The 26,336-nt window shown below is 40.7% G+C and overlaps 2 protein-coding genes across 5 annotated transcripts in view; both read left to right on the forward strand.

Moving 5' to 3' along the window:
* Positions 1–26,336, forward strand: part of Snap25 (Synaptosomal-associated protein 25kDa) — a 271,616-nt gene that overhangs the window by 217,957 nt on the left and 27,323 nt on the right. For all 4 annotated transcript variants that reach the window (XM_070210840.1, XM_015169290.3, XM_002058732.4 and 1 more), the window contains one exon: positions 10,336–10,480. In XM_070210840.1, coding sequence (XP_070066941.1) covers positions 10,336–10,480 — 145 coding nt within the window. The remainder of the gene's footprint in view (positions 1–10,335; positions 10,481–26,336) is intronic.
* On the forward strand, positions 23,962–26,022 carry LOC6637007 (protein Pixie). The gene has a single exon (XM_002060398.4). The coding sequence runs from the start codon at positions 24,047–24,049 to the stop codon at positions 25,877–25,879; it is 1,833 nt and encodes a 610-aa protein (XP_002060434.1). The 5' UTR covers positions 23,962–24,046; the 3' UTR covers positions 25,880–26,022.

Below are 26,336 nucleotides of genomic sequence, written 5' to 3' on the forward strand. Positions count from 1 at the left end.
CAATAACTTACTCCGTTTCCAAGCAATCGATAAAATCGATATCGATATCCTGTTTTTTGAGCAAATTGGGTAAATAATTAAAACTAGAATCACCAAACATATGTTGCTTCTAGAATACTATACATTTTTCAAGTCTCTTTAATTTTATACCTATCGCCACCGCCCAGCTACCACCCAACAGCTACTTATAAATCAAGTGAATAACGCAGTTTTTATTGTCAACCTATAAAGCCACATTTTAAATGCAATTGACTTCTTGAGAATATTCTATGGTACAATAAAATGCAGAAAATTTTCTTTAAGATCGTTTATGTTTTGTTTTTGGTATTTTGACCGCGCACGTGCTTGCGACGCAAACTTCAAGAAATTCTGTATGCATGTACACACACCTATTCATGCTCGTCTGATTCAAATTGTTTTCTATGCTGCCATTTTAATCCGTTTTATTCTTACTGAGACTTAATTATTGGAGTGGCTATTGAGTGGAGCCGGTGGCAAGTATTGCGGTTAGTTGCGAGTTCGAACTCTGCCAAAAGAACTACTATATAAGCAAAAGAGCGCGTAGCTCGAGCAGAATTTGGTGTTGGAAAAAGAGGGTTCAGGGTATCTCCTAGTCGGGAGTCCCCGACTGGAACCTCTTACTTGTTTTTTTTTTGTTTCTTTACCGACAAGAAGAAGTGTGTGGAGTCTGTGGAGAGAAACTCCATATCAGCAGATTAACAATTATAAACTCATAACGGTTACAAACGATATCGCGTCAGCCCCATACTTATGAGTGCTAGTAGAGACATCAAATAATTATAAGAATCAAATCATTGGAGAATCAATCTTAAATAACTTTTATATAAATGATCTGATGTCAGGTGCAAACCTCATACAAGACTGTCAGAAGAAAATAAAATAAATTTCTAGGGACCTAGCGGAAGTAGTTTAATTTGAGAAAACGGTTTGCCAATAAACAAGAGATTATAAAGCATGTAGAAAATAGAGAAGAAGTAAAGTAATAACTATCGAAGTAAATAAGTCTATTAAAACATTGTTACTCCAGTGGGAGCCTTTGAAACACGAATTCAAATTTAAGGTCAATTTATAATTCAAATGCAGATTGCGATATAAAACATCCAAAAATTCAAACTAAAGGGCACATAGCTGATCTTATAATAATAATTGTCGAGTGCCAAACGAAGGTGGAGTTGCAAATTGAACACTGCAAGGTTAACGCCTGGCCCCCGGCCATGGTACTCTGATGTTATCAAAGACTCCGTACTGCAAAACGTGCTAGTGCAAGTGTTTTATTCTAAACGGATTACATAGGTTAAAACTAAGATGAGGTGAGGCCGAATCTCTTAAGCTCAGTCCTCTGTTCACGGCTCCAGCGCGGGAGCCTTAAAACCCAAGCCGTCGTCCTAACCAGCCGACTGTAGCTAGAGAATCTCTGAAATGAAATGAAAAAGTAATTTGCTGCAACTAAGGCAAATCCACCCGGCATCTCTTCTTCATCTTCGTAGGATGAGCGTTCCGTACACGGTTCGGACTGCGGGCAGCTGCTTTCCGGCTGCCGCAAAAATGTTGGCCCGTCTAACCATCGTGACCGTTTGCTGAGGTATAAGTGACAATGCGGCCTAGTTGCGTCGTCTGCTGCATTTTCAGCAGTAGGTACCCATCTCCATTGGGAAACCTTTGTTGACTCCAAAATTTCTCCCACTCGATTTCTGACGAACTGCTTATATCGACGGTGGGTGTTGCCTATCCAACGCAGCACTGTTTTGGAGTCATTCCATAGTATAGCGTCGCTGATCGCTATACTGTGCTCTTTTTTGACAGTGTCCATCAGCCTCGTTCCTAACACGGCTGCTTGCAAATCCAAACGTGGAATTGACATCGTTTACATTGGTGACTCTTAAGTACGTCACAGCTGCGTTTGATTCTGGCTAGCGTTGACAAAAACGTGCAGTTGCATTGCCCGCACTGGTATTGAGCCAAAGTAATGGCCCGAGCTCCGAAATCCTTGGGCGATCTCATCATTGCACATCTCACGCATTAGTAACTTTCCAACTATCATGAGACAGCTAAGAAGTCCTAAAGCTTCATATGTTGACCTGATCAAGCTCAAAAATTATCTTTTTGTACTCGCTTGTCGCTCTAAGTTTAGCACACTTCGAGGTACTTTGTGGTACTTCAAGTTCAATTTGAAAGCGACATTTTTGCCTTTACTATAAAAACTATCCACATAATCGTCCACATAGTGACATTCAAGAATAGCCTTAACCGCGCGAGGATCTGAACCCTGATACTGCGGGGCATTCCAGGTCTTCACATAGTGCGCGACACTTGTCTTATAAGCATCAGGCTCCCGGCCTTGCCACAAGAATCGCTGGGCGCATCTATCCTGCGGTCGAATCAACACTTGATAAAACATCTCTCGGATGTCTCCACAAATGCCAACGGCACCTTCCCGTAAATGGAAGAGAGCAGCTGGCAGCAACTTATGGTGCTGCGGCCCCTTGGATTTTGCCGAATTCAATGAAATGTCACCGACCTTGGCCGCCGCTTCGAACACACGTCTTATCTTTCCGGGCTTATTTGAATTTAATCTCCAAAGTGCGGCAGAGACCGAAGTTTGTCGCTGTTGGCTCAAGCGACCTTATGATGCTCCAATCGTCGAGCATATTCATTATTAACATAACGTGCCTATGTTCGTTTGAACTGATCGTTACGTCGTTTCATCTTTCTCTCAATATTGACCAATCTTTGTATGTGATATCATAGCTTCATAGCTTCCATAATAACCCTGTCTGGCAACGTTCCCCTATTTTCACATGGTGCCTTCGAGTATCTTCTGTGCTCGTGCATCGTCACATATGCTTGACCAGTTTTTGACCTCTGCAACTCGTGCTCTAGCGCAGCGACTCTCTTTATCAAGTCCATTACTTGCGTACTTGAGAGTTGCGTGCTTGGGCTTGGCGCTCCTGTCAATGTGCTGGCTCGTGCAGTCACTCCCGCGGCCACAGTGCCGGCAGGTTGTACACTTGTGTCCACATCTTCGGTGCTGGGGCTTTGTAGTGCGCTAACAGCGGGAACTTGCATTTGTGATACAGTGCTCACCATTCTACTTGTCCGCTTTGCTCTTGGCCATTGTTTAAGCGTTGGCTTTTCCTAGGTGACCGTTGTGTCATCCTACTTAGCTCGTACCTCTTAGCTGCGTACCAATGGTGACTCTATAACTGGGTGGAGGCAGGCCCTGCCTGTGCTGTGTCTATGTACACACACAGTAACACCAAAGTTACACCACGCTTTGTCTTCAACGCAAGTCGCCCCTGCAGTTTCTTACAATAAGAACTACGAATAAAAGATCATGTCGCGTGCCAAACGAAGATGGAGTTGCAATTTGAACACTGCAAGGCTTACGCCTGGCCCCCGTCCATATTACTCCGATGTTACCAGAGGAGACAGCGTACTGCAAAACGTGCTAATGCAAGTGTTTTATTCTAAACGGATTTTTTATTTTTATATGTTGTTAATATAGCTTTCAGGTATAGTTTCAATTAGAGCCAAAGTCTAGTAACTTTTGTAATACCATAAGGTTTTAATAGAATCGACGTAATAATCATAATAATTCATTTTCTATCTGCTTTGGCAAAATTGTGTTCTTTTCAATTTTATTTGATATTATTATATTATATCGTATTTTCCTCTTCGTTTTTTCATTCTCCATATATCTGTTGCTTTTGTCGAGAAAAATACTTCATTTTTAAAATATTAACATATATCGCAATTGTGTTCATATTTGTATCTCCATATATAAAACTGTTTGTCCTGGCTGACTGAATGACTGATTGGTCTGTCGATCCACGCATAGCCCAAACCGTAAGAGCGAGGAAGCTGAAATTTTCACGAGAGTTACCTTATGTGACGAAGTGCACGTTAAGACGGAGTTTCGGGAAATTCCACCCGCAAGTAAGGAAAAATCTCGAAAAACGTTTAAAAAAACGTCTATACCCTGAACCCATTAAACATGGGTGAAAAGGGTATAATGCTTTTGTGCAAATGTAAATATATGTAACAGGCAGAAGGAAGCATCACAGATCCCATAAATTGTATATATTCTTGATCAGCATCAACAGCTGAGTCGATTAAGACATGTCCGTCTATCTGCCCGTTCGTCTATATGTATGAACGCAAGGATATCAGAACCTATAAGAGCTAGAGACTTAAAATTAGCTGTAGGTCCTCCGACTAGCTGGCAGATCGAGTCTGTTTACGATATTCGATAACTTGTCGCGTTTCCAAGTAATCGGTTAAAATCAATTTTCGCCTCATCGTAGAAGGTGGCGTCATCCCAATATTCGGTAGGTTAATTGTGGTACATTGTGGCAAAGGAAAATCGTTTTCAAACATTAACATCAGAGAGCATTGGTTTCTTGCGAGCAGCTCTTGATTTGTAGTCGTGTCGTAGTATGGGATGCATCCAGATCCAACTCTTTCTTCAGTTCTATTGCAATAGTTCTCATTGAAATCATCGGATTGTAATCCTGTTTTTTTTTTTTTACCAATGCGCGCCCCGCTCGCTTATTTATTTTTAGCTTCCGACCGGTTCCTTTGTTTCGCTCCAATCTTCCCTCTTTTTCAGCACGTTTTATAATTTTATAAATGGTCTTGCGGGTTACAGAAAAGATTTCTGATTTCCTGTGTACTTGCACCCAATAGGTGATTAAAATACAATAACTGGACTATCTCAAGCGATAATCTCTTGCCTGGCATTTTTAGGAATGCATGAATAATTTCTGACGCGCAGTTTATAAAAAGCCAAATTCGTAGAACAAAGCATGTGCAAGGGAAAAGTTACTGTAAATTTACCGCTATTCAATGCATAAACGCAAGGAGGAATGCAGAAAATTGTTGTGTAAACAATTGTCTGACAGCGGCAAAACCGACTATTTTTGGTTTTTGATTTATTTCTCACATATCATTCTACTTTCTTTGACTATTTTTATGAATCCTTTTAGCAAATACTATAAGAAAACTATGATAAATTAAAAAAAATATTTACCACATTTAAAAGTATTTACTTTTGCTAAGAAAGTCGAAAAATATTTTATTTTTTCTAATGTAAAAACAATTTGTCGACATACTGTATATAAAATACACAATTACAAAATATGATAGATTTTTTAATAATTAAGTATTATTCTCGACAACCATAAGGTTTTATTAATCGACGTAAAAAACATAAACAAGAGGTTCTAGTCAGGAGCTCCCAACTAGGGCATACCCTGAACCTTCTTATTCCAGCACCAAATTCAAAGTAAGAAAGATAATTTAAAAAAAAAAGAAGTTCACTTGGCAGGGTTCGAGCTCGCAACTAACCGCACTACTTGTCGTCTCTACTCAACAGCCACACCAGCCACAAAAACAAAGAAAATAGTTTCCTTGGTAGGTTTCGATCTCGCGAAGAGAATATAATCGCAATTGCAGAGCTTTTGACAGAATTCGAATCAGGCGCGCAGGATTGTGTGTGTCGCAAACACGTGTTTCTTAACCGATATTTATGTGGGTTTTAGCAAATTGGGTAAATAATAAGATCTAAAGTCATTAAATTGATATGTTGTTTCTAGAATAGTATACATATATTAAGTATCATCATTTTAAGGCTATCACCACCTCCCAGATGCCGCCGAAAAGCTTAAAATCAAGTTATTAACCCAACTTGTATTGTCCACCAAGTGATGCTACAACTTTTATGCAATTGTTTTTGAGAATACACGAATATTTTATGGTACAATAAGGTATACTGCAACAATTTTTATCAAGATAGGCTAAGAAACAGAATATGTACTTTGTCTGCCTACGTGTTTGCGGTGGCTAGCGCAAATTCCAAGAATTCCTGTATGCACACATTTATGAATTCTGCTGAATCTGCTGAATGATATCAACAGCATTGCGATTGCGATTTTATTGCTTTGTTTATTGCTATTTAATTCGTTTCTGTTTTGTCCTTAAAATTAATAATTGTCGTGGCTGTTGGGTAGAGATAGAGACAAGTATCGACAAGTTGGTGGAAAAGTAGATGATACTGCGGGGCATTCCAGGTCTTCACATAGTGCGCGACACTTGTCTTATAAGCATCAGGCTCCCGGCCTTGCCACACGAATCGCTGGGCGCATCTATCCTGCGGTCGAATCAACACTTGATAAAACATCTCTTGGATGTCTCCACAAATGCCAACGGCACCTTCCCGTAAATGGAAGAGAGCAGCTGGCAGCAACTTATGGTGCTGCGGCCCCTTGGATTTTGCCGAATTCAATGAAATGTCACCGACCTTGGCCGCCGCTTCGAACACACGTCTTATCTTTCCGGGCTTATTTGAATTTAATCTCCAAGGTGCGGCAGAGACCGAAGTTTGTCGCTGTTGGCTCAAGCGACCTTATGATGCTCCAATCGTCGAGCATATTCATTATTAACATAACGTGCCTATGTTCGTTTGAACTGATCGTTACGTCGTTTCATCTTTCTCTCAATATTGACCAATCTTTGTATGTCATATCATAGCTTCATAGCTTCCATAATAACCCTGTCTGGCAACGTTCCCCTATTTTCACATGGTGCCTTCGAGTATCTTCTGTGCTCGTGCATCGTCACATATGCTGGACCAGTTTTTGACCTCTGCAACTCGTGCTCTAGCGCAGCGACTCTCTTTATCAAGTCCATTACTTGCGTACTTGAGAGTTGCGTGCTTGGGCTTGGCGCTCCTGTCAATGTGCTGGCTCGTGCAGTCACTCCCGCGGCCACAGTGCCGGCAGGTTGTACACTTGTGTCCACATCTTCGGTGCTGGGGCTTTGTAGTGCGCTAACAGCGGGAACTTGCATTTGTGATACAGTGCTCACCATTCTACTTGTCCGCTTTGCTCTTGGCCATTGTTTAAGCGTTGGCTTTTCCTAGGTGACCGTTGTGTCATCCTACTTAGCTCGGAGATAGTTTCTACTATATTTTACGCTGGCTGCGTACCAATGGTGACTCTATAACTGGGTGGAGGCAGGCCCTGCCTGTGCTGTGTCTATGTACACACACAGTAACACCAAAGTTACACCACGCTTTGTCTTCAACGCAAGTCGCCCCTGCAGTTTCTTACAATAAGAACTACGAATAAAAGATCATGTCGCGTGCCAAACGAAGATGGAGTTGCAATTTGAACACTGCAAGGCTTACGCCTGGCCCCCGTCCATATTACTCCGATGTTACCAGAGGAGACAGCGTACTGCAAAACGTGCTAATGCAAGTGTTTTATTCTAAACGGATTTTTTATTTTTATATGTTGTTAATATAGCTTTCAGGTATAGTTTCAATTAGAGCCAAAGTCTAGTAACTTTTGTAATACCATAAGGTTTTAATAGAATCGACGTAATAATCATAATAATTCATTTTCTATCTGCTTTGGCAAAATTGTGTTCTTTTCAATTTTATTTGATATTATTATATTATATCGTATTTTCCTCTTCGTTTTTTCATTCTCCATATATCTGTTGCTTTTGTCGAGAAAAATACTTCATTTTTAAAATATTAACATATATCGCAATTGTGTTCATATTTGTATCTCCATATATAAAACTGTTTGTCCTGGCTGACTGAATGACTGATTGGTCTGTCGATCCACGCATAGCCCAAACCGTAAGAGCGAGGAAGCTGAAATTTTCACGAGAGTTACCTTATGTGACGAAGTGCACGTTAAGACGGAGTTTCGGGAAATTCCACCCGCAAGTAAGGAAAAATCTCGAAAAACGTTTAAAAAAACGTCTATACCCTGAACCCATTAAACATGGGTGAAAAGGGTATAATGCTTTTGTGCAAATGTAAATATATGTAACAGGCAGAAGGAAGCATCACAGATCCCATAAATTGTATATATTCTTGATCAGCATCAACAGCTGAGTCGATTAAGACATGTCCGTCTATCTGTCCGTTCGTCTATATGTATGAACGCAAGGATATCAGAACCTATAAGAGCTAGTTACTTAAAATTAGCTGTAGGTCCTCCGACTAGCTGGCAGATCGAGTCTGTTTACGATATTCGATAACTTGTCGCGTTTCCAAGTAATCGGTTAAAATCAATTTTCGCCTCATCGTAGAAGGTGGCGTCATCCCAATATTCGGTAGGTTGATTGTGGTACATTGTGGCAAAGGAAAATCGTTTTCAAACATTAACATCAGAGAGCATTGGTTTCTTGCGAGCAGCTCTTGATTTGTAGTCGTGTCGTAGTATGGGATGCATCCAGATCCAACTCTTTCTTCAGTTCTATTGCAATAGTTCTCATTGAAATCATCGGATTGTAATCCTGTTTTTTTTTTTTACCAATGCGCGCCCCGCTCGCTTATTTATTTTTAGCTTCCGACCGGTTCCTTTGTTTCGCTCCAATCTTCCCTCTTTTTCAGCACGTTTTATAATTTTATAAATGGTCTTGCGGGTTACAGAAAAGATTTCTGATTTCCTGTGTACTTGCACCCAATAGGTGATTAAAATACAATAACTGGACTATCTCAAGCGATAATCTCTTGCCTGGCATTTTTAGGAATGCATGAATAATTTCTGACGCGCAGTTTATAAAAAGCCAAATTCGTAGAACAAAGCATGTGCAAGGGAAAAGTTACTGTAAATTTACCGCTATTCAATGCATAAACGCAAGGAGGAATGCAGAAAATTGTTGTGTAAACAATTGTCTGACAGCGGCAAAACCGACTATTTTTGGTTTTTGATTTATTTCTCACATATCATTCTACTTTCTTTGACTATTTTTATGAATCCTTTTAGCAAATACTATAAGAAAACTATGATAAATTAAAAAAAATATTTACCACATTTAAATGTATTTACTTTTGCTAAGAAAGTCGAAAAATATTTTATTTTTTCTAATGTAAAAACAATTTGTCGACATACTGTATATAAAATACACAATTACAAAATATGATAAATTTTTTAATAATTAAGTATTATTCTCGACAACCATAAGGTTTTATTAATCGACGTAAAAAACATAAACAAGAGGTTCTAGTCAGGAGCTCCCAACTAGGGCATACCCTGAACCTTCTTATTCCAGCACCAAATTCAAAGTAAGAAAGATAATTTAAAAAAAAAAGAAGTTCACTTGGCAGGGTTCGAGCTCGCAACTAACCGCACTACTTGTCGTCTCTACTCAACAGCCACACCAGCCACAAAAACAAAGAAAATAGTTTCCTTGGTAGGTTTCGATCTCGCGAAGCGAATACAATCGCAATTGCAGAGCTTTTGACAGAATTCGAATCAGACGCGCAGGATTGTGTGTGTCGCAAACACGTGTTTCTTAACCGATATTTATGTGGGTTTCAGCAAATTGGGTAAATAATAAGATCTAAAGTCATTAAATTGATATGTTGTTTCTAGAATAGTATACATATATTAAGTATCATCATTTTAAGGCTATCACCACCTCCCAGATGCCGCCGAAAAGCTTAAAATCAAGTTATTAACCCAACTTGTATTGTCCACCAAGTGATGCTACAACTTTTATGCAATTGTTTTTGAGAATACACGAATATTTTATAGTACAATAAGGTATACTGCAACAATTTTTATCAAGATAGGCTAAGAAACAGAATATGTACTTTGTCTGCCTACGTGTTTGCGGTGGCTAGCGCAAATTCCAAGAATTCCTGTATGCACACATTTATGAATTCTGCTGAACCTGCTGAATGATATCAACAGCATTGCGATTGCGATTTTATTGCTTTGTTTATTGCTATTTAATTCGTTTCTGTTTTGTCCTTAAAATTAATAATTGTCGTGGCTGTTGGGTAGAGATAGAGACAAGTATCGACAAGTTGGTGGAAAAGTAGATATACAAAACATTTAGTTTTTCAATTCTATGCTTCCTTCATTAATGCAAAATGCTGTCAACATCGGACCCTACAAATCATATAGCTGCCATACTAACGATTAGTTGAAAGTATGTTCTCTTTTGAACAACTGTTTGATTTTTCAAAATATTTGGACCAAACAGCATTTCCTCTATATACCATGATGCTTATACGTGGACCAAACACTATCAAGGTGGCAAGGCTATGTTATAGGAGGAATCGGTCGTAAAGTGACTTTTTTGTGGCAACATTATAATTTCCAAGATATCTGCAAAACCTTTATACTGTATAATTATAAATGTCTAAAAGGGTATTAAATCTTCGGCGCGCTGAAGATACTCTCATATAAACTTATGTATAAGATAATTTAATATTTCGAACGCTGCCTAATCTATTCTGTTGGTAAAATAATTCCACTATCAGTATTATAAACATCTCTTCTATTTTAGAATAACAAACGATGCAAGAGAGGATGAAATGGAAGAAAATGTGGGACAGGTTAATACAATGATAGGTAATCTTCGAAACATGGCATTGGATATGGGCTCAGAACTAGAAAATCAAAACCGTCAAATAGACCGAGTTAACCGCAAGGTAAATAACATTTTAATCAATTTTTTTTTAAATATTCAACATTATAATTCAATCTTTACCCACTAGAGTTTTATTCTTAAAATAATACTTCTTAGGTGACAAATTATAATATTTGTTGTATCTTTTACCAAACCAACTTTTTGGATATATATGGGCCACAAATAAGAAATAAACATTGCAGTTAAAAAATGTTGAGTTAAGAAACTTATAGTTTTTAGTGCCGCACTATTACAATTTGTATACCCTGAACCCATTAAAAATGGGTAAAAAGGGTATATTTTATTTGTGCAAAACGCAAATGTATGTAACATGCAGAAGGAAGAATCTCCGACCCCATAAAGTATATATATTCTTGATCAGCATCAATAGCCGAGGCGATCTAGCCATTTCCGTGAGTCTATCAGCCCGTCCGTATGTATGAACGCAAGGATCTCAGAACCTAGAAGAGCTAGAGACAATTAGAGATGTAGGCTCTCCTTGTGCCTGCGCAGATCGAGTTTGTCTCCGAGAATCGATAACCTACTTCGTTTCCAAGCAATCGATAAAAATCGATATCGACATCCTTTTTTTTTTTAGCAATTTTGGTAAATATTTAGAGCTAAAGTAACCAAACTTAATGTGTTGCTTTTAGAATATTATATTTATATATATCAAATATCTTTCATTTTATACATATTGACACCTACCCGCTAACACCGCAGAGCTATGAATCAAGTTAATAACCCACCTTAAATTGCCAACCAATTTATACCACAATTTAAATGCAATTGACTTTTTTAGAATACACAAATATTCTATGGTTCAATAAGATATACTGTAGAAAATTTCATAAAGATCGGTTAAGAAAAAACCAAAGTTATATGCAACTGCGCAATTGAATGGGGCAGCAGCTTTACACATTTATGCGCGTCTACTTCGCATGCTAACAGCATGGTAATTGGGACTTTTTTCTGTAATGATATAAATATAAACTTTAATGTTGGAATAACAGGGTTCAGGGTATTCCCTAGTCGGGAACTACCGACTAGAACCTCTTAATTGTTTTTTTTTTTGCTGATGTGGCTGTTGAGTAGAGTCAACAGCAAGTAATGCGGTCAGTTGCGAGTACGAACCCTGCCAAGGGAACTTTTTTTTTTTAATTTATCTTTATTTCTTTGGACTAGCGCGTTGCGCGAACTGCATTTGGTGTTGGAATACGAAGGCTCAGGGGTTCTAGTCGGGCGCACCTGAGCACCCTAGGGAATACTCTGAACCTTCATTTACCAAAAGCAAATGAAGCTCGCACAACGCACTCGTATGCTTCAGCTTCTTCGATAGGGCTCAAACTCGCAACAGACCGCACTACTTGCCGCCGCCTCTACTAAACAGCCACACCTATTGTGTCTTAATGAGTTAAAAACGAACAAAAATAGGACGAGAGAAAACAAAGCAATCGCAATTGCAATGCTGTTGATAAAATTCAAAGAAGACACGCTTGAATGTGTGTGTGTGTGTGTGTGTCCATGTTTTCTGTACTTGCATTCTTGCATTTTTTGTTGTCGTTATTTTATTTTATTTTTGTGCTGGAATCAATCAGTGCCTTCTGATCTTTACCAAGCGAATCGTTTATAATACAGTGTAGTTACTATTATGTAACTTATATGATATTTATAAGACTTTCTCTTGAAATTATTGGTCCGGGTACAGGCGCGTGACCTCGCAGAGCTCCATTAGTCGACTTAGAAGGAGTCCCTTAAAGACTTTGGAGAGCGTTGGCTGCAGGCTTATAAGGCGGTAGGATTCCAGCTGAGTAAGCGGTTTGCCTGGCTTGGCGAACAAGATGATTTTCGCTTGTTTCCAGTGCTCCGGGTAGTGAGCAAGCCTGAGCATTAAGTTGAAGGTCATCGTGAGTCACATGATGCCTTTGCATGGGAGTGCCTTTGCCGCTCTGTTATCATTTCATCGTATCCGAGGGTCTTTAGCGCGAGCGCTTTCAGCTGTTTCCCGATTTCAACAGGGGAGATGCTCGTTATTGGGAGAGCCATCTGCAGTGGCGTGATTCAGTCACTTTGTGGTACTGTGCAACATCAGCGAATTGGAATGGCATGGAAATCTCCTCCATGTAAATAGCAAACGCGTTTTCGTCGTCCGATCAAGGCCAGAGGTCGGAATGATCCTTGATCCTTGAAGTATTCTTCTGGTGAGTTTCCACACTGAGCAGGTGCTGTTGCTGTCATGCCCAGCTGCTTCTAGTAAGCTATTGAGGTTGTCTCTTCGGGGCCTAGCCAGCCGTCGTCGGAGCCGGTTGGACGCACCGACCATTTCCGCCTTGACAGTGGGATCTCCGTAGCGGATGTACAGCCTCCTTAGACGTCTCTTGTTAACTGTGTAATCCCTGTTTTTAGGGATTAGCAGAGAGCTTCTGAAGGTGTGAGTAGGAGGCAGCGTTTGTGGGGGCGCACGTCTGGCAGCTTCCATTATTTGCACTGTAAGGTGGCCAACATAGCTCTCCAGTTGGCTTGCCGAGCTTGCATATGCCAGTGGCATCGCGACTCAGGAGAATGGTTGAACAAGGATGACCTGATCAATATTGCTGATCCTCTATGATGGCTGTTGTCTGTGCTGCGGGAGCAGAAATGAGTCTCCGTAAGCAGAAATACATCGCTATGGTGGAGCTCGTTGAAGGCTGTGATCTCATTCGCTTTCGAGAAGACTCCGTTAGAGTTTCACAGTGCTACCCTACGAGAGTTCATTTTACACACTGTTTTTGTTTGCGCTAGTACTTATTAGCTCTAGATATATTGTCTCTACGAGGGCTGAGTTGGGACTGATGTCAGCGACGGGATAGGATCGACCGTGATTGCTGCCAGTGATCCTTCTTCGCTCTTGCAATTTGCGGTTACTGCCCCAAACTCAAGGCCAGCCAAAACATGTTTTCTTTAATAACTCTTGTGTTTCTTAGGTGATTTTTATGAAGTTTCCTACAATACATCTTATTGTGGTATAGAATATTAGTATATTCTTAAAAAGTCAATCACATTTAAACTCTGGCTTTTGGTGGGGAGCATTAACTGGCTTATTTCCTTCATTTATAGCTATGAGGTAGAAGCGGCGAGTTGGCGATTGCCTTACAATAAAAGATACTTGGTATATAGATATACACTATGCTAGAAGATACAAGTCAAGTTTGTTGTTGGAGTGCAAAATAAAATGTTTATGCCTTAACATGTGATCCAATCATAAAAAGTTATCTTATGGGAAGTCTCTGTTAAGCTAAAGAGATAAATAAAAACGACCACGTTATTTCGTTCACTTGGAGGCTTTTTATTGAGTTGCCCACAACGAAGAACAGTAATGTAGCAATATTTGGGTAGGTTACAGATAGTGCAAACGAAATTGTACGAGGACTGAATGCAATTAGGCAAACAGGACGCGACTGCTGGACAACTTATTTAATGCAACAGAAATAGATTTCAGACGTAAATGGGACAAAATGACGCATGATTTGAAGAATTCGGATCGTGCCAAGGGCATGCAACTTCTGAAGTAGCTGCGTGCAACAACAATGACAAAGCAAGAATGAAGAAAGCGACACGCAATTTTGTAACCACAGAGCACTGAGCATGCACGGTGCATGTCTAGACATTGCACTCTCACCAACTCGACTTGAAATCAATTGAGTAAGACTCCACACACCAGAGGCTACGATAGATATCTGGCGAGCACTACTTTTCCAAAAACCCTATAAGGGGCTGCAATACAGTTTGAATCTTTAGAACGCCGATTACTTAACGATACAAGCCTGCAGTTAAGGTATAAAAAATTAAACTCAGAACAGATTTCGAAGCTAAGAGTCGTGTTTGATGAATTTTTCAAGACCGTGACCTCCATGCACTAAACGATGCAGTACATGTTGGACCAAGCATTCAGGCCAAATTGTTGTATGTGTGCTTACACTTTTGGATACATCGCTTTATTTTTTCGGCTGACATAATAAAAATGTTCCGCTTGATATGAATCACTTAGTAGCACCGCAACTACCAAGGAATCTTATGTACATCCACACCGCTATAAAACACTCTGAGTTATGTGACGTCTCATATGGTACGGCCTGCGCAGAGATCAGAATTCTAGAGCAACTGGCTAACGACTACGAGCGGGAGTATTCCAACACAGTAAGGATTCTATTAGACGATTTTTAATTCGATGTCTTCACTGGAGCAACAACTGGATATGAGTCTCTCTAGCCCCTAGATGAACTGATACAGCTTTTATCACAAGCACAGCTCGAAGCGGTAAAATGAACACTTCAGAATGAAAAGCAGTCGATACAAAGTGGGCCGAATGGCGCTAGTGCGGTCATTGAACTAGACGATTTGACATGCCTTCCTTCCTTCAGTGCCTTGTAGTTATCGCCAAGAGTATTCATTTGAAATGACCTTAGCAACAAATTAGTGCGATGAGGCCCTCAGGGTGAATATGACTCCATTTCATGTCAGTGGTGAGCTCCTAGATGGCTGCGATACTATTGGCATTGAAATCATATCAGTTCCAAAAAAAACGACGGATTAATTCATCAGTGTGTGCATTCGGTTGCAGCTGCGAGTCTACCAGCAAATATTGATTTACCATTGATCGCATTTGCACGTCCCGTCGCGACCCAACCAAACGAGTCTTTTACAATATCGGCAGTCAAGCAGATAGTTTAATCTGGCCTTCGCATAGCAGATCAAAAACAGTTGTATATTTAATTGAATATTTCATGATGCAGGGTCAATTGTGAAGTCAGGCTAATTATCGGTGATGGACGGTGCAATCAACCCCGTGGAGTACTCGACCGAGATCGGACATTGATGTTGATCGAAAAACCATCGGACGCAAATACGACTGCTGTTGATTGAAATATGCGCAACTGGAGCTGATGAGTAAGACGCGAGTTGTTGATATGCACCTGCGACCCAGAGTCGAGCAACGCCCGGCAGTGAATCAAGGAACCAGTGCGATTTTTTATGCTTGAAAAACTGGCCGGTGGTGGATGGCGAAGATAAAGTTGCCCCAAGATCTGTTGGGATGAGGAATATGTTTCGGTATCTTGAGCAATGTTTGAACTCGAAGCAAGGTTGCTAAGATGCAACAGGCTATCATACCTGCTTCCACAAACTCTAGAGTCATCCAGCTGATGACTCTTTGGCAAGCAAATTAGGCACAGCGCAAGCGGATTGGGTTCATAAAGCACACAATATACACAGGTACTTGTTTAAGAATGGACCACTACAAAGGTTTTTCTAGCACCGTTGTTCTGGAATATCTGAAGGCTAGACGTGTAAATTGCCGTAGCATTTTGAATCATAGATAGAATCGCTCACATGATGGATGAAAGTAGACCTTATATGAGCATTCGCGTAGTTGTGTCGTCGGACCCTTGCCCACCTTTCCTAAACCCCAAATTTAGCGATGCGTGTCTAAAAAATAAGACGATTTTTATTAAAACGGTTATCAGGCAGTTTTAAAATGGCAGCATAGTTGGCGTTTGACATTTCCAAAGAGCGAACTGTATCCTTTGCTGCTCCTTAGAGTTTTTCGATGTTTTACTAATAAGGATTCTTGTCATTGAACGTGATGAACATGTTCAAGACTTCAGCCCATTCTGTATAGTATCAACAAAGCTCCGGATATTTAAGTTGGGGTTATCGAGAGTGGCTTGGGAAAACAATAGTAGAACGCGAATAATCGGTTGCGGCTGAATTGATGTCGTCAACATCGTGAAACCGTATGGGATCAGGCTCAGAGGACAATCTATTGAGTAGATCACTTAAATTCTTAATCTTTACTTTAAGAAAAGTAGACTGGGCTTCGACCGCCACTTGATTAACTGATGTCTCCTCACCAGTTTCATTGACACTTGCACCTTCATGAAACATTATGCAAGTATCACACAACAAGGTTCATACAGCCAAACTACAATGCATGTCTGCGCTCAGAAGTGTTCGTTCGATCGAGATAGCGTATAGCTGGTTCTAGCGCGCTATGCTATAATTTAACAACCAACTGCATGCTTGCGCAAGCAAGCGGTTCGCTACTGTTGTAAAGGCATTTGTTTAAAACTATACATTTTATGTAGAGGCGCGTAGCACTCAAGGAAACATTTGTGCTTGTAAATGTACACAAACGAAATTATGAAATAAAGTAAATAAGAAGTTTGTAGTTGCACGCCTTTTTATACTTTATTTATACTCACTTCTTATGTGCAGGCAAATTTAAAGAAGTTAATATTTTGTTTCAAATTTATATATTTTGCCACGCATAACATAATAATTATTTTATATAATTGTAAATGCCTATATTGCGATCAAACGAATAACAAGTATAACGATATGCAAAACGAACGAGGCGCAACTCCAAAAAAAGCTCGCAGCGATGGACAACGGCGATGGACAGTGTCAATTCAGAATGCACAGGGCAAACCAAATGAAGTGGGCAGCAGGTTACACGGCGCGCGCAAACATTATTTGCTCTGAGGCTTTTGCTGTTGACTACTGCACGCAGACGTCGGTATTGTGTCTGCTGGTTACTTGACCAAACAATAACTATCTTTTTCTTTTTTTTTGGTGTTAAAATTGTTTTATTTACAGCTAATCTTCTGTTACTTTTTTTTCATTTAGCAATTTTTATCAGCGTGATTGTGTATGTTTATGTACAGTTTTTTTTAGCTTCATTAACAGCGGCGGTTGCTAGGTCTATAGAATAGGCCTTTTTTATTCGTCATATAAAGTTTGGCGATTCGAGCCGGATTCGTTGTAAAATATATTTGCTTAAGTTGCAACTTAAAAACCTCACCACACGGTGGTGATTCATAAACCGAATATTCACAGTCCTTGTTTGATGAAATTAAAGATTATTTGGATCCTTAACTTATTAAGTAGTTTCTAAAGGCAAGTACATAAGAGCCCTATCGCTATTTCTAGTCTTGAAGCGGTCACCCGACCTAGTCATCGAAACAACCTTGAAGCTTGCAGAAATAAACGACACGAATTGCGAGTACGAAGCGAATATAAACTAAAGCTATAGGCTAAGATTATGAACTTGCTAAATAGTTTACAATATATGACTTTATACGAGTGAGAAGACCTCCGTGTGAAATATCCTGCAAATGCTTGTTATTCCTCACTTTGTTGTTAATCAAAACAGAGAAAGGGGATCGGTTCACGTAAAGCATAGTTTTTTTTTTCATCTTTTTTAGGTATAGTATTATATTTAATCAACGGCTTTTAAGGTCTCTAATTTCCTTATGCAACCTTTGTTTATCGTTTGCTCGCCAGGTTTTTGTCAAGATTAACTAGTTTAACTATGTTATGTTGTGAGGCTTACAATATTGACAAAGTCTTTTATTTATTTATTTATTTATTTATTTATTAATGGTCAAAAAAACAAGTGTCTTCCTCATTATTCAAAAGATTGTACAATAGAATTATATGCTAAAAGCCTAGTTAAAGGATACAATTTTTTAAATAGCATCACCGACCGATGGAGGTGTTTTATTTGCCAGTCCGGCCAGCTGTGCCCCTTTTCACAGCTAATTTTGTCAGTGACGCTATTAGAGCCTACATCTAAGCAGAAGGTTGTAAGTAGGAAAAAGTGATCTCAAGTAAAATAAAAAAATAAATCTTAAATTGCTATATTAATAAAGAAAATACAATAAATAGGATAAAAGAAAGTAAGAAGATTGTTAATAAAGTAAAGCAATGTAAGTTAGATAAAGAGTGTTAAGTAGATAGGACAAAGAGAAAAGTAATGGGAAATCACCGACCCGGTGTGGGAAAATTTTTCAGTCTGTCCGGCAAGCTATGCCCCTGCTCATAGCTGGGAATGGTCAGCGACTTCCCGAAGGTATCCTGAATGCAACGATTTTATTAGGGGTAGAGACAGTTCGGTAGAGAAAACGTGATGCAAACTATTATAATTTTTACATAGCACGCGAAAAGCATTGTGCATAGCGTAATCTGTTGTGCACGTAGATAGTAATAAGGGGCGATAATTTCTGGTTGGTCTAGCCGGAACAGAGAATTGAAGACGCCCTAGCAGAAAAGGAGAATCTATGTCGCCAATAATCAATTTATGTAGAAGGACAACACCGAGAATTGTCCTACGGTTGGTTAACGACGGAAGGTTGAGAAGAAGCAGTCTGCTGGAGTAGGACGGCAACCGAAGATTAGGGTCCCAATTTAAACCTCGTAAGGCAATAAGCAGAAATTGCTTCTGAACAGATTCAATACGATCCTGGCTGTTTTTATACTGTGGAGACCAGATGCAACAGCAGTATTCAAGGATAGGGCGAACAAGAGAGATGTACAGAAGTTTTGTTATAAAAGGATCGTTAAACTCTTTAGACCATCGTTTAATGAATCCAAGTACACCTTTTGCCTCATTAACAATGGTATCTATGTGAAGATTGAAAAAGAGTTTAGAATCAAAAATAACGCCTAGATCCTTAACTGTTAGTATACGTTGCTAAGGGATATTGTCGATTGTATAACTGACAAGATAAGGTGTAGTACGATTAAAAGTCATAAACATACACTTTGAACAATTTAGATGCAATTGATTGGCCGAACACCAAAGTTGCATAGCGTTCAAATCGTCTTGTAGACGAGAATGATGTAGGGGGTTAGTGTATGATAGAAAAAGTTTGACATTGTCCGCATACATGAGTACACGGGCATGTGATATAACAGAGGGAAGATCATTTATATAAGGAGTAAAGAGTATAGGTCCAAGATGACTACCTTGAGGAACACCAGAAGTAACGTGAACCCTTTTAGAGGTAGTCAACCTCAGTATTACTCTTTGGGCCCTACCTTTTAAATAAGAATTAATCCAAAGTAAAAGGGACAGAGGGAAACCTATTCGGTCAAGTTTAAAAAGTAAAATGTCATGGTGCACAGAGTGAAGTCAGTGTAAATGACATCAGTTTGCATTTTCGAAAGGAAAGCATCATTTACCAAGGAAGTAAACTCAAGCAGATTGGTCGTAGTTGACCGATACTTTACGAATCCATGTTGAACAGGGGAAACAACTGATTTGCAGAAATGCTGCAAATTCGAAGTGATTATTTTTTTTAAATAATTTAGGAATAGCGGACAGTTTTGCAATGCCCCTGTAATTTTGTATATCAGACTTCCCACCTTTCTTGTGAAGAGGAATGATATAAGATTCTTTCCAAAGAGATGGAAATACAGAAGTTTCAAGGGATAGATTAAAAAGCTTTAGCAATGGATAAAAAAGGGGAGAACTACACTCCTTGAGTAGACAAGTAGGAATATTGTGCGGCCCAGGAGAGTAAGAAGATTTTAAAGAGTTTATAGCTAATAGGAGAGAGGAGTGTGAAATAATGGGGCGAGGTATAGAACTAGCGGAAGAAATAGTATAAGGGTAAGAATTAGTATTAGGACAGACTGAAGAGTAAGTTGATTGGAAAAAATTAGCAAAGAGGTTAGTAGAATCAGTGTCATTGCTAGCTTTATCCATCCCAAGAAAAAAAGAAGATGGCAAACTTGAAGATTTACGCTTCAAGTTTACAAAATTATAAAACTGTCTCGGATTTCGGGCGAATTGCCTATTACAACGAATTAGATAACTCTCATAGCATTGAGAATTAAGAAGAAAGAAGTTCGACTTGGCTATGGAATATTTAGCCAAGTCTGTACACGAACCAGACTTTTTAAACTTTTTAAAATATTTGGATTTTACATTTTTTAGATGTGATAATCTGGGAGTAAACCAGAGCGATTTTGAAAAAGTAGTCGAAAGAAATTGACTTAGGAATACACACATCTAAGAGGAAGTTTAGGGTGATATAAAAAATTAATGGCTGTATTCATATCAACTGAGTCATATAAGAAAGACCAATCGGTTGAATAAATAAGCTGATTCAGCAAAGAATAATTTCCTTTGCGAAAGCAATAGCGGGGCTTATTGGCTGATGAGCACAAAATGAAAGAATTACAATTTAGCATTGTAATCTCTAAAGTTGGATGATAGACATCCTCAGGAAGAGATAAAGGAGGGGACCTAGACACATTAGACATAAGGTAGTCGTTTACAAATACAAGGTCAAGTGTTCTATTCATATGATTAGAAATTGAATTGATTTGAAGCAACGAAAGATCAAGCATGCAGTCTATAAAATCGTGCTGTGCTGAGGGCACTAGACCATTTTCAGCAGTGAATAATGACCAAGAGATGTTCGGCAAATTAAAATCACCCAACACCATTAATAGGTCATTATCACGCACGTGTGAAGAAACTTCTTTAATACAAGTAATATGATTCATATAAAGTTGAATATCAGAAGAAGGTGGGACATAAGAGCATGTTACATAGATATTCCGAGTAGGAAAAGACACCTTAACTGAGACAATCTCAGCGTCAGTAGGCGTACTAAAACAGAATAGTTCAGACTGGAGAGTGGCTTTAACGGCAATTAACACTCCACCACCTAGAGTTGGCCGATCATTTCTAAACAAAATAAACTTATTCGGTAAAATCTCAAAATCAGATATGGTTGAGTTTAGCCATGTTTCTGAAAATGCTATTATATCCGAATCGAAGGAAGTGCTGGCCATGAAAAGATTTTTAAGCTTTGAAATGAGACCTCTGACATTCTGATAATGAATAAAGATTTGGTCAGAGGATGAAGCTAGTTTTTTGGGGCAGAAATGGTACCCTGTATTGAAGGGACTGGAAGGGTGACAGGCTGGTTACGCTTTTTAGGCTTGAAGTCATGAACAATCATGTGTGGTGGCCAAAATTTGGGATCACAAATGATTGGGAACATATCATGTGAAACATTTATTTTGAATGATGATATTTCACTGGGGGTGGAGAAATTAAATTTGGTTTTTGACACGCTTGCAAAAGATTTGCTAGCAATATAGGCTGCCAATGACTCAGAAGTGGTGTCCGACGAAAGTCGAGACACAAAAACTTGCCTACGAGGGGCAACTACCGTTAAAGTAGGCGCTGATGGGGCTGTAGGTAACACAGGAGTTGGAGGGAGATCACAAATCAAAGTTTATCACTTTGCATATAAACTAACCTTAACTTGTCTAGGCGTGAGTACTGAGGTACTCCTAGCTGCGATCTATCAGTCATTGTATATCATGTATGCCTCTAAGCTGCCAATCGAAGGTCTATGAGGTCTATTGCCAATCACACGAAGGATTCCCGGCGTCAGAAAATAAGCATCATTTTACAATTGTAATCGCGTCATGTACTTAATGTAAAATACCACCATTCATTGGACAACTAGGCAGAGAGCGTGTTACAAACCGTTTGCAATCCCGCCACGCATGTGGTGCATCTGAAAACTACTCTGGCGACCAATAAGGAGCGGTGCAATACGTAATGATTATTTGCCGAAGAAAACCTTTATCCCCCGCAGGATTCCTGCAGTGATGCGACTGTAATGCTTAATGTTTTCGTGGACCGATGTAGAAGGGCATGTTGCGTATTTCGTAAATCATTAGTCAAGTCGACTCGAACGCACATTGTGCCCCACATATAATTATTAGTGACCTCCTCGTGGTGACCCGGGGTGTTTGCCTAATGTTGAATCGGACAACTTAGCTGGTTCGAGCGGCGAAAACATTAAGACGACCCATTCTTAGGCCGGTGGAGACTAAACTGGGTAGTATACATCTACGGCAGTCGACCAAAACTGTAAGTAAATTTGGTACCACGGGTAGCCAGGAGCCCACGGAACTTGCTCCGTCCTGACTTTTTGGTTGCGGCCTTTCGGGGAGTAACGTGGTGGCTGTGGTTTATACCCAAATCGCGGGTAGAGCTTTGCTCGACGTGGAATTGCATTTCAACCAAAACATAGCTTTTTATGAGGTTTTAGACCGGCCTAACCTCCCACCAATGAGGGAATGTATTGCTTCCGCCTGGCATTCATTCAATTGGTACCGAAAGGACACTGTTCGAGCAGGGACACTGTCCTGGAGGGGCTATGGTCCGACGCATTGTTTTGGCTCGTTGTATTTTCGAATACCGTGAGATTAAGCCAACATGGCAGGTGCTCACGTTAAGCCCAATGACTTTTCTGTACCCCGCACACAACCACAAGTTAATTATGCGTCCACTTCATATTGATTGATTATATGCAGACTAGGCACTTGTGCGGCGGCCACTAAGGTAGCCACCCTACAGTTCATAATTATAGTTAGAGGATATAAGTATTGTATAGTGCTGAGGTATTAAAGCTAATTTAGGGCAAGGTTCGAATTTAACCGCCGGCCGCCGCTACAACCGTGCGTTGCTGATCGGTTGCTTAACACTACCTTTGAGAGCACAGCTTCAATTCGTCGGAGAAAAACGAAAGCTCCGAAGCGAAGAGGCTGCGAAAGCTCGCGGCGAAGTTGAGTGGCCGAGGCAAGCGCACGGCTCGCTAACGAGAGGGCCGAGATTTTTTGGACCACGATCAGGGTGAGTCGACGTGTTGAGCAAGGAGCGCGAGTGATAGCAAATAAGTGTACAGCGGAGTGCGGCAGGGCTTTAGTTTAGAAATCTCATAAGAAATAAGTGGATAAAACTAGCAATAAAGTGGAGACAATAAAGTGATGAAGAAAGAAAAATGCTGACTTTATATCCTCTGGCGGTTACCTACATGTGCTAAACACCGTAAATATTCGACGTTCACCCTAACCTAGGCGGCTAGAGTTGTTGGTGCAAGGCTAAAGCGCGGCAGTGTAGGAGGCGCGAGGATGTAGCCCGCTAGTGCAGGAGATGCGAGGCCAAGCCCCGCTAGTGTAGTTGGTGCGAGGCCAAGGCCCGATAGTGTAGCTGGTGCATGGCCCAGGCCCGCTAGTGTAGCTGGTGCGAGGCTACTGCCCGTTAGTATAGGTAGTACAGGGCTGTGACCTAGTGGAGTAGTTGTAGTAGACATAGAGAGAAAAGTAGAATTGGGTCCCGAGCAGGGACCTGAGGCGTTTGAGGGCGTGGCATGTCGGCGGCTTAAAACCCCGCGGGCGCGCCCAATTAAGTGAAAAAAAAATTGTTTACAGGGTATTTGTAGTAAGAGAAAATAATACCTCGCACATGGGCAAATGACAGGAATAGGGTATGGACTAGTCGAGCATACCCTAGGAAATTCATTTCATACCATGTGTTAGGCAGAAATGAACACCTGCACAATCAAGGCGACCAAAATGTGAGCAGAATCGAGTACACAGAGTCAACATCGGGAAAATAACGGCGTTCGAAAAAATACAGCGCGCGCGCGCCAAACGGGCGACAACGAGAACACGCTCGCACACGTGTGCACAGACGCGCGCCGCAGCCGACGTCGGCATCGACAGAGGCTGTACACTGGGACGAATTCAACTCGCGTGCGGTGAAAAGTTGAATACGGCGGTACACCCAACGCAAGCAATGAGAGCGGGAGTGTTCAAAACAGAACAAAAACTAAGTGAGCTATAAAATAATAAAGTGTGAAACAAGTGCACTCCCTTTGAAACTTGTTGGCTGACAACGCAAGAGCGTGCGTTGACGTTCTGCCTGTTTTAAATCAATTTTAGACAAGTTTGCAGCATGTCGCGCAGGAAGGAGCACGAGGAGACGGACAAGCAGACGCGTATTGCCATTGTCAGCGATGACAAATGCAAACCGAAGCGCTGTCGGCAGGAATGCAAGAAGTCCTGTCCAGTGGTGCGCATGGGCAAGCTGTGCATCGAAGTGACGCCCACATCGAAGATAGCCTCGCTGTCCGAAGAGCTTTGCATCGGTTGCGGTATCTGCGTCAAGAAATGTCCCTTTGAGGCCATTACAATCATCAACTTGCCCAGCAATTTGGATAAGCACACAACGCATCGATATAGCAAAAACTCGTTCAAGTTGCATCGCTTGCCCATTCCTCGACCAGGAGAGGTTCTCGGTTTGGTTGGCCAAAACGGTATTGGCAAGTCGACGGCACTGAAAATTCTTGCTGGCAAGCAGAAACCGAATTTGGGAAAATATGCGAATCCGCCCGACTGGACCGAAATTCTGGCCTATTTCCGTGGCTCCGAGCTGCAGAACTACTTCACTAAGATATTGGAGGACAACCTAAAGGCGCTGGTTAAGCCGCAGTATGTTGATCAGATTCCTAAAGCGGTGCGTGGTGCTGTGGGCGAGCTTCTCGATAAAAAGGACGAACGTGATCTGCAAACGAAAATCTGTAACATGTTGGACCTATCACACATTCGCGATCGTGAAATTTCTCAGCTGTCTGGTGGAGAACTGCAGCGTTTTGCCATTGCCATGGTGTGCATACAGAATGCTGATATCTTCATGTTCGACGAACCGTCCTCGTATCTGGATGTTAAGCAGCGTCTGAACGCTGCCCTGACCATTCGCTCGTTGCTGCATCCTACCAAATTCATTATCGTTGTGGAGCACGATTTATCTGTGCTGGATTACTTGTCAGATTTCATTTGCTGTCTGTATGGCGTGCCCGGCTGCTATGGTGTTGTGACTATGCCTTTCTCGGTGCGTGAAGGCATCAACATTTTCCTGGACGGTTTCGTTCCCACGGAGAATATGCGTTTCCGTACGGAGTCGCTCACTTTCAAGGTATCCGAATCGGCAACGGAGGAGGAGATCAAACGTATGAATCATTACGTTTATCCATCCATGGTGAAAACGTTAGGCAAATTCGAGTTGACCGTTGAGAAGGGTCACTTCAGTGATTCTGAGATCCTGGTGCTGCTGGGCGAGAACGGTACGGGCAAGACAACGTTTATTCGCATGCTGGCTGGTAATCTGCAGCCGGACGGTGAAGTTGAGCTGCCCATGCTGAACATCTCGTATAAGCCGCAAAAGATTTCACCCAAATTCCAAAATCATGTCCGTCATTTGCTGCACGACAAGATTCGCGATGCATACGTGCATCCGCAGTTCATTGCGGACGTCATGAAGCCCATGAAAATTGAGGAGATCATGGACCAGGAGGTGCAAAACCTCTCAGGTGGTGAATTGCAGCGCGTAGCTCTGGTGCTCTGTTTGGGCAAGCCCGCCGACGTCTACCTTATTGATGAGCCCTCTGCATACTTGGATTCGGAACAGCGTCTGGTCGCTGCCAAGGTGATCAAACGATATATTTTGCATGCGAAGAAAACAGGCTTCGTGGTGGAGCACGATTTCATTATGGCCACCTACCTCGCGGATCGAGTCATTGTTATTGAGGGTCAACCCTCGGTGAAGACCACTGCCTACTCGCCGCAGTCTCTGCTCAATGGTATGAATCGATTCCTCGAACTGCTGGGCATTACTTTCCGACGAGATCCAAACAACTTTAGGCCGCGCATCAATAAAAATAACTCGGTCAAGGATACGGAACAGAAGCGCTGTGGACAGTTCTTCTTTCTGGAGGATGAGGCTTCGTAATGCATCTAGTTGCGTTTTGATTGCCGTCAGCTTTGATAGAGGACTCGGTTTTTTGTCGTTCGGTATCCATGCTATCGCGTTTTTCTTTCTAAAATTGTCTTTTTATTGCATTTTTTAAACAATGAACACATCTTTCAACATTATTTTTGTTACTTTTGTGCAGAATTATAAGCAATCGAGCATATTGGGAGTTCTTAAAAGTGAGTTTTTTACACACACCGAAAATAAACTAAACACATAAAAACAAATACAATAGGAAAAACAACTTTGTATAGTGAAAAAAAAAAAAAAAAAGTTGAAAGAGTGAGAGTTAAGAAAACCAAAAGTGACTGTTTTAGTTTTTTGGTGGCGTGAGCAAAAAAAAAAAAAAATCTATGAAGAAACAGAACTCTGAAAATAATAACAATTGTCAATAATTGACGGAGTTTTTTACCTAAAAATGAAATCAGGTGAGTGC

Source organism: Drosophila virilis, unplaced genomic scaffold (genome assembly GCF_030788295.1).
Source record: "Drosophila virilis strain 15010-1051.87 unplaced genomic scaffold, Dvir_AGI_RSII-ME tig00001170, whole genome shotgun sequence".
In the NCBI taxonomy this organism is placed as follows: Eukaryota; Metazoa; Arthropoda; class Insecta; order Diptera; family Drosophilidae; genus Drosophila; species Drosophila virilis.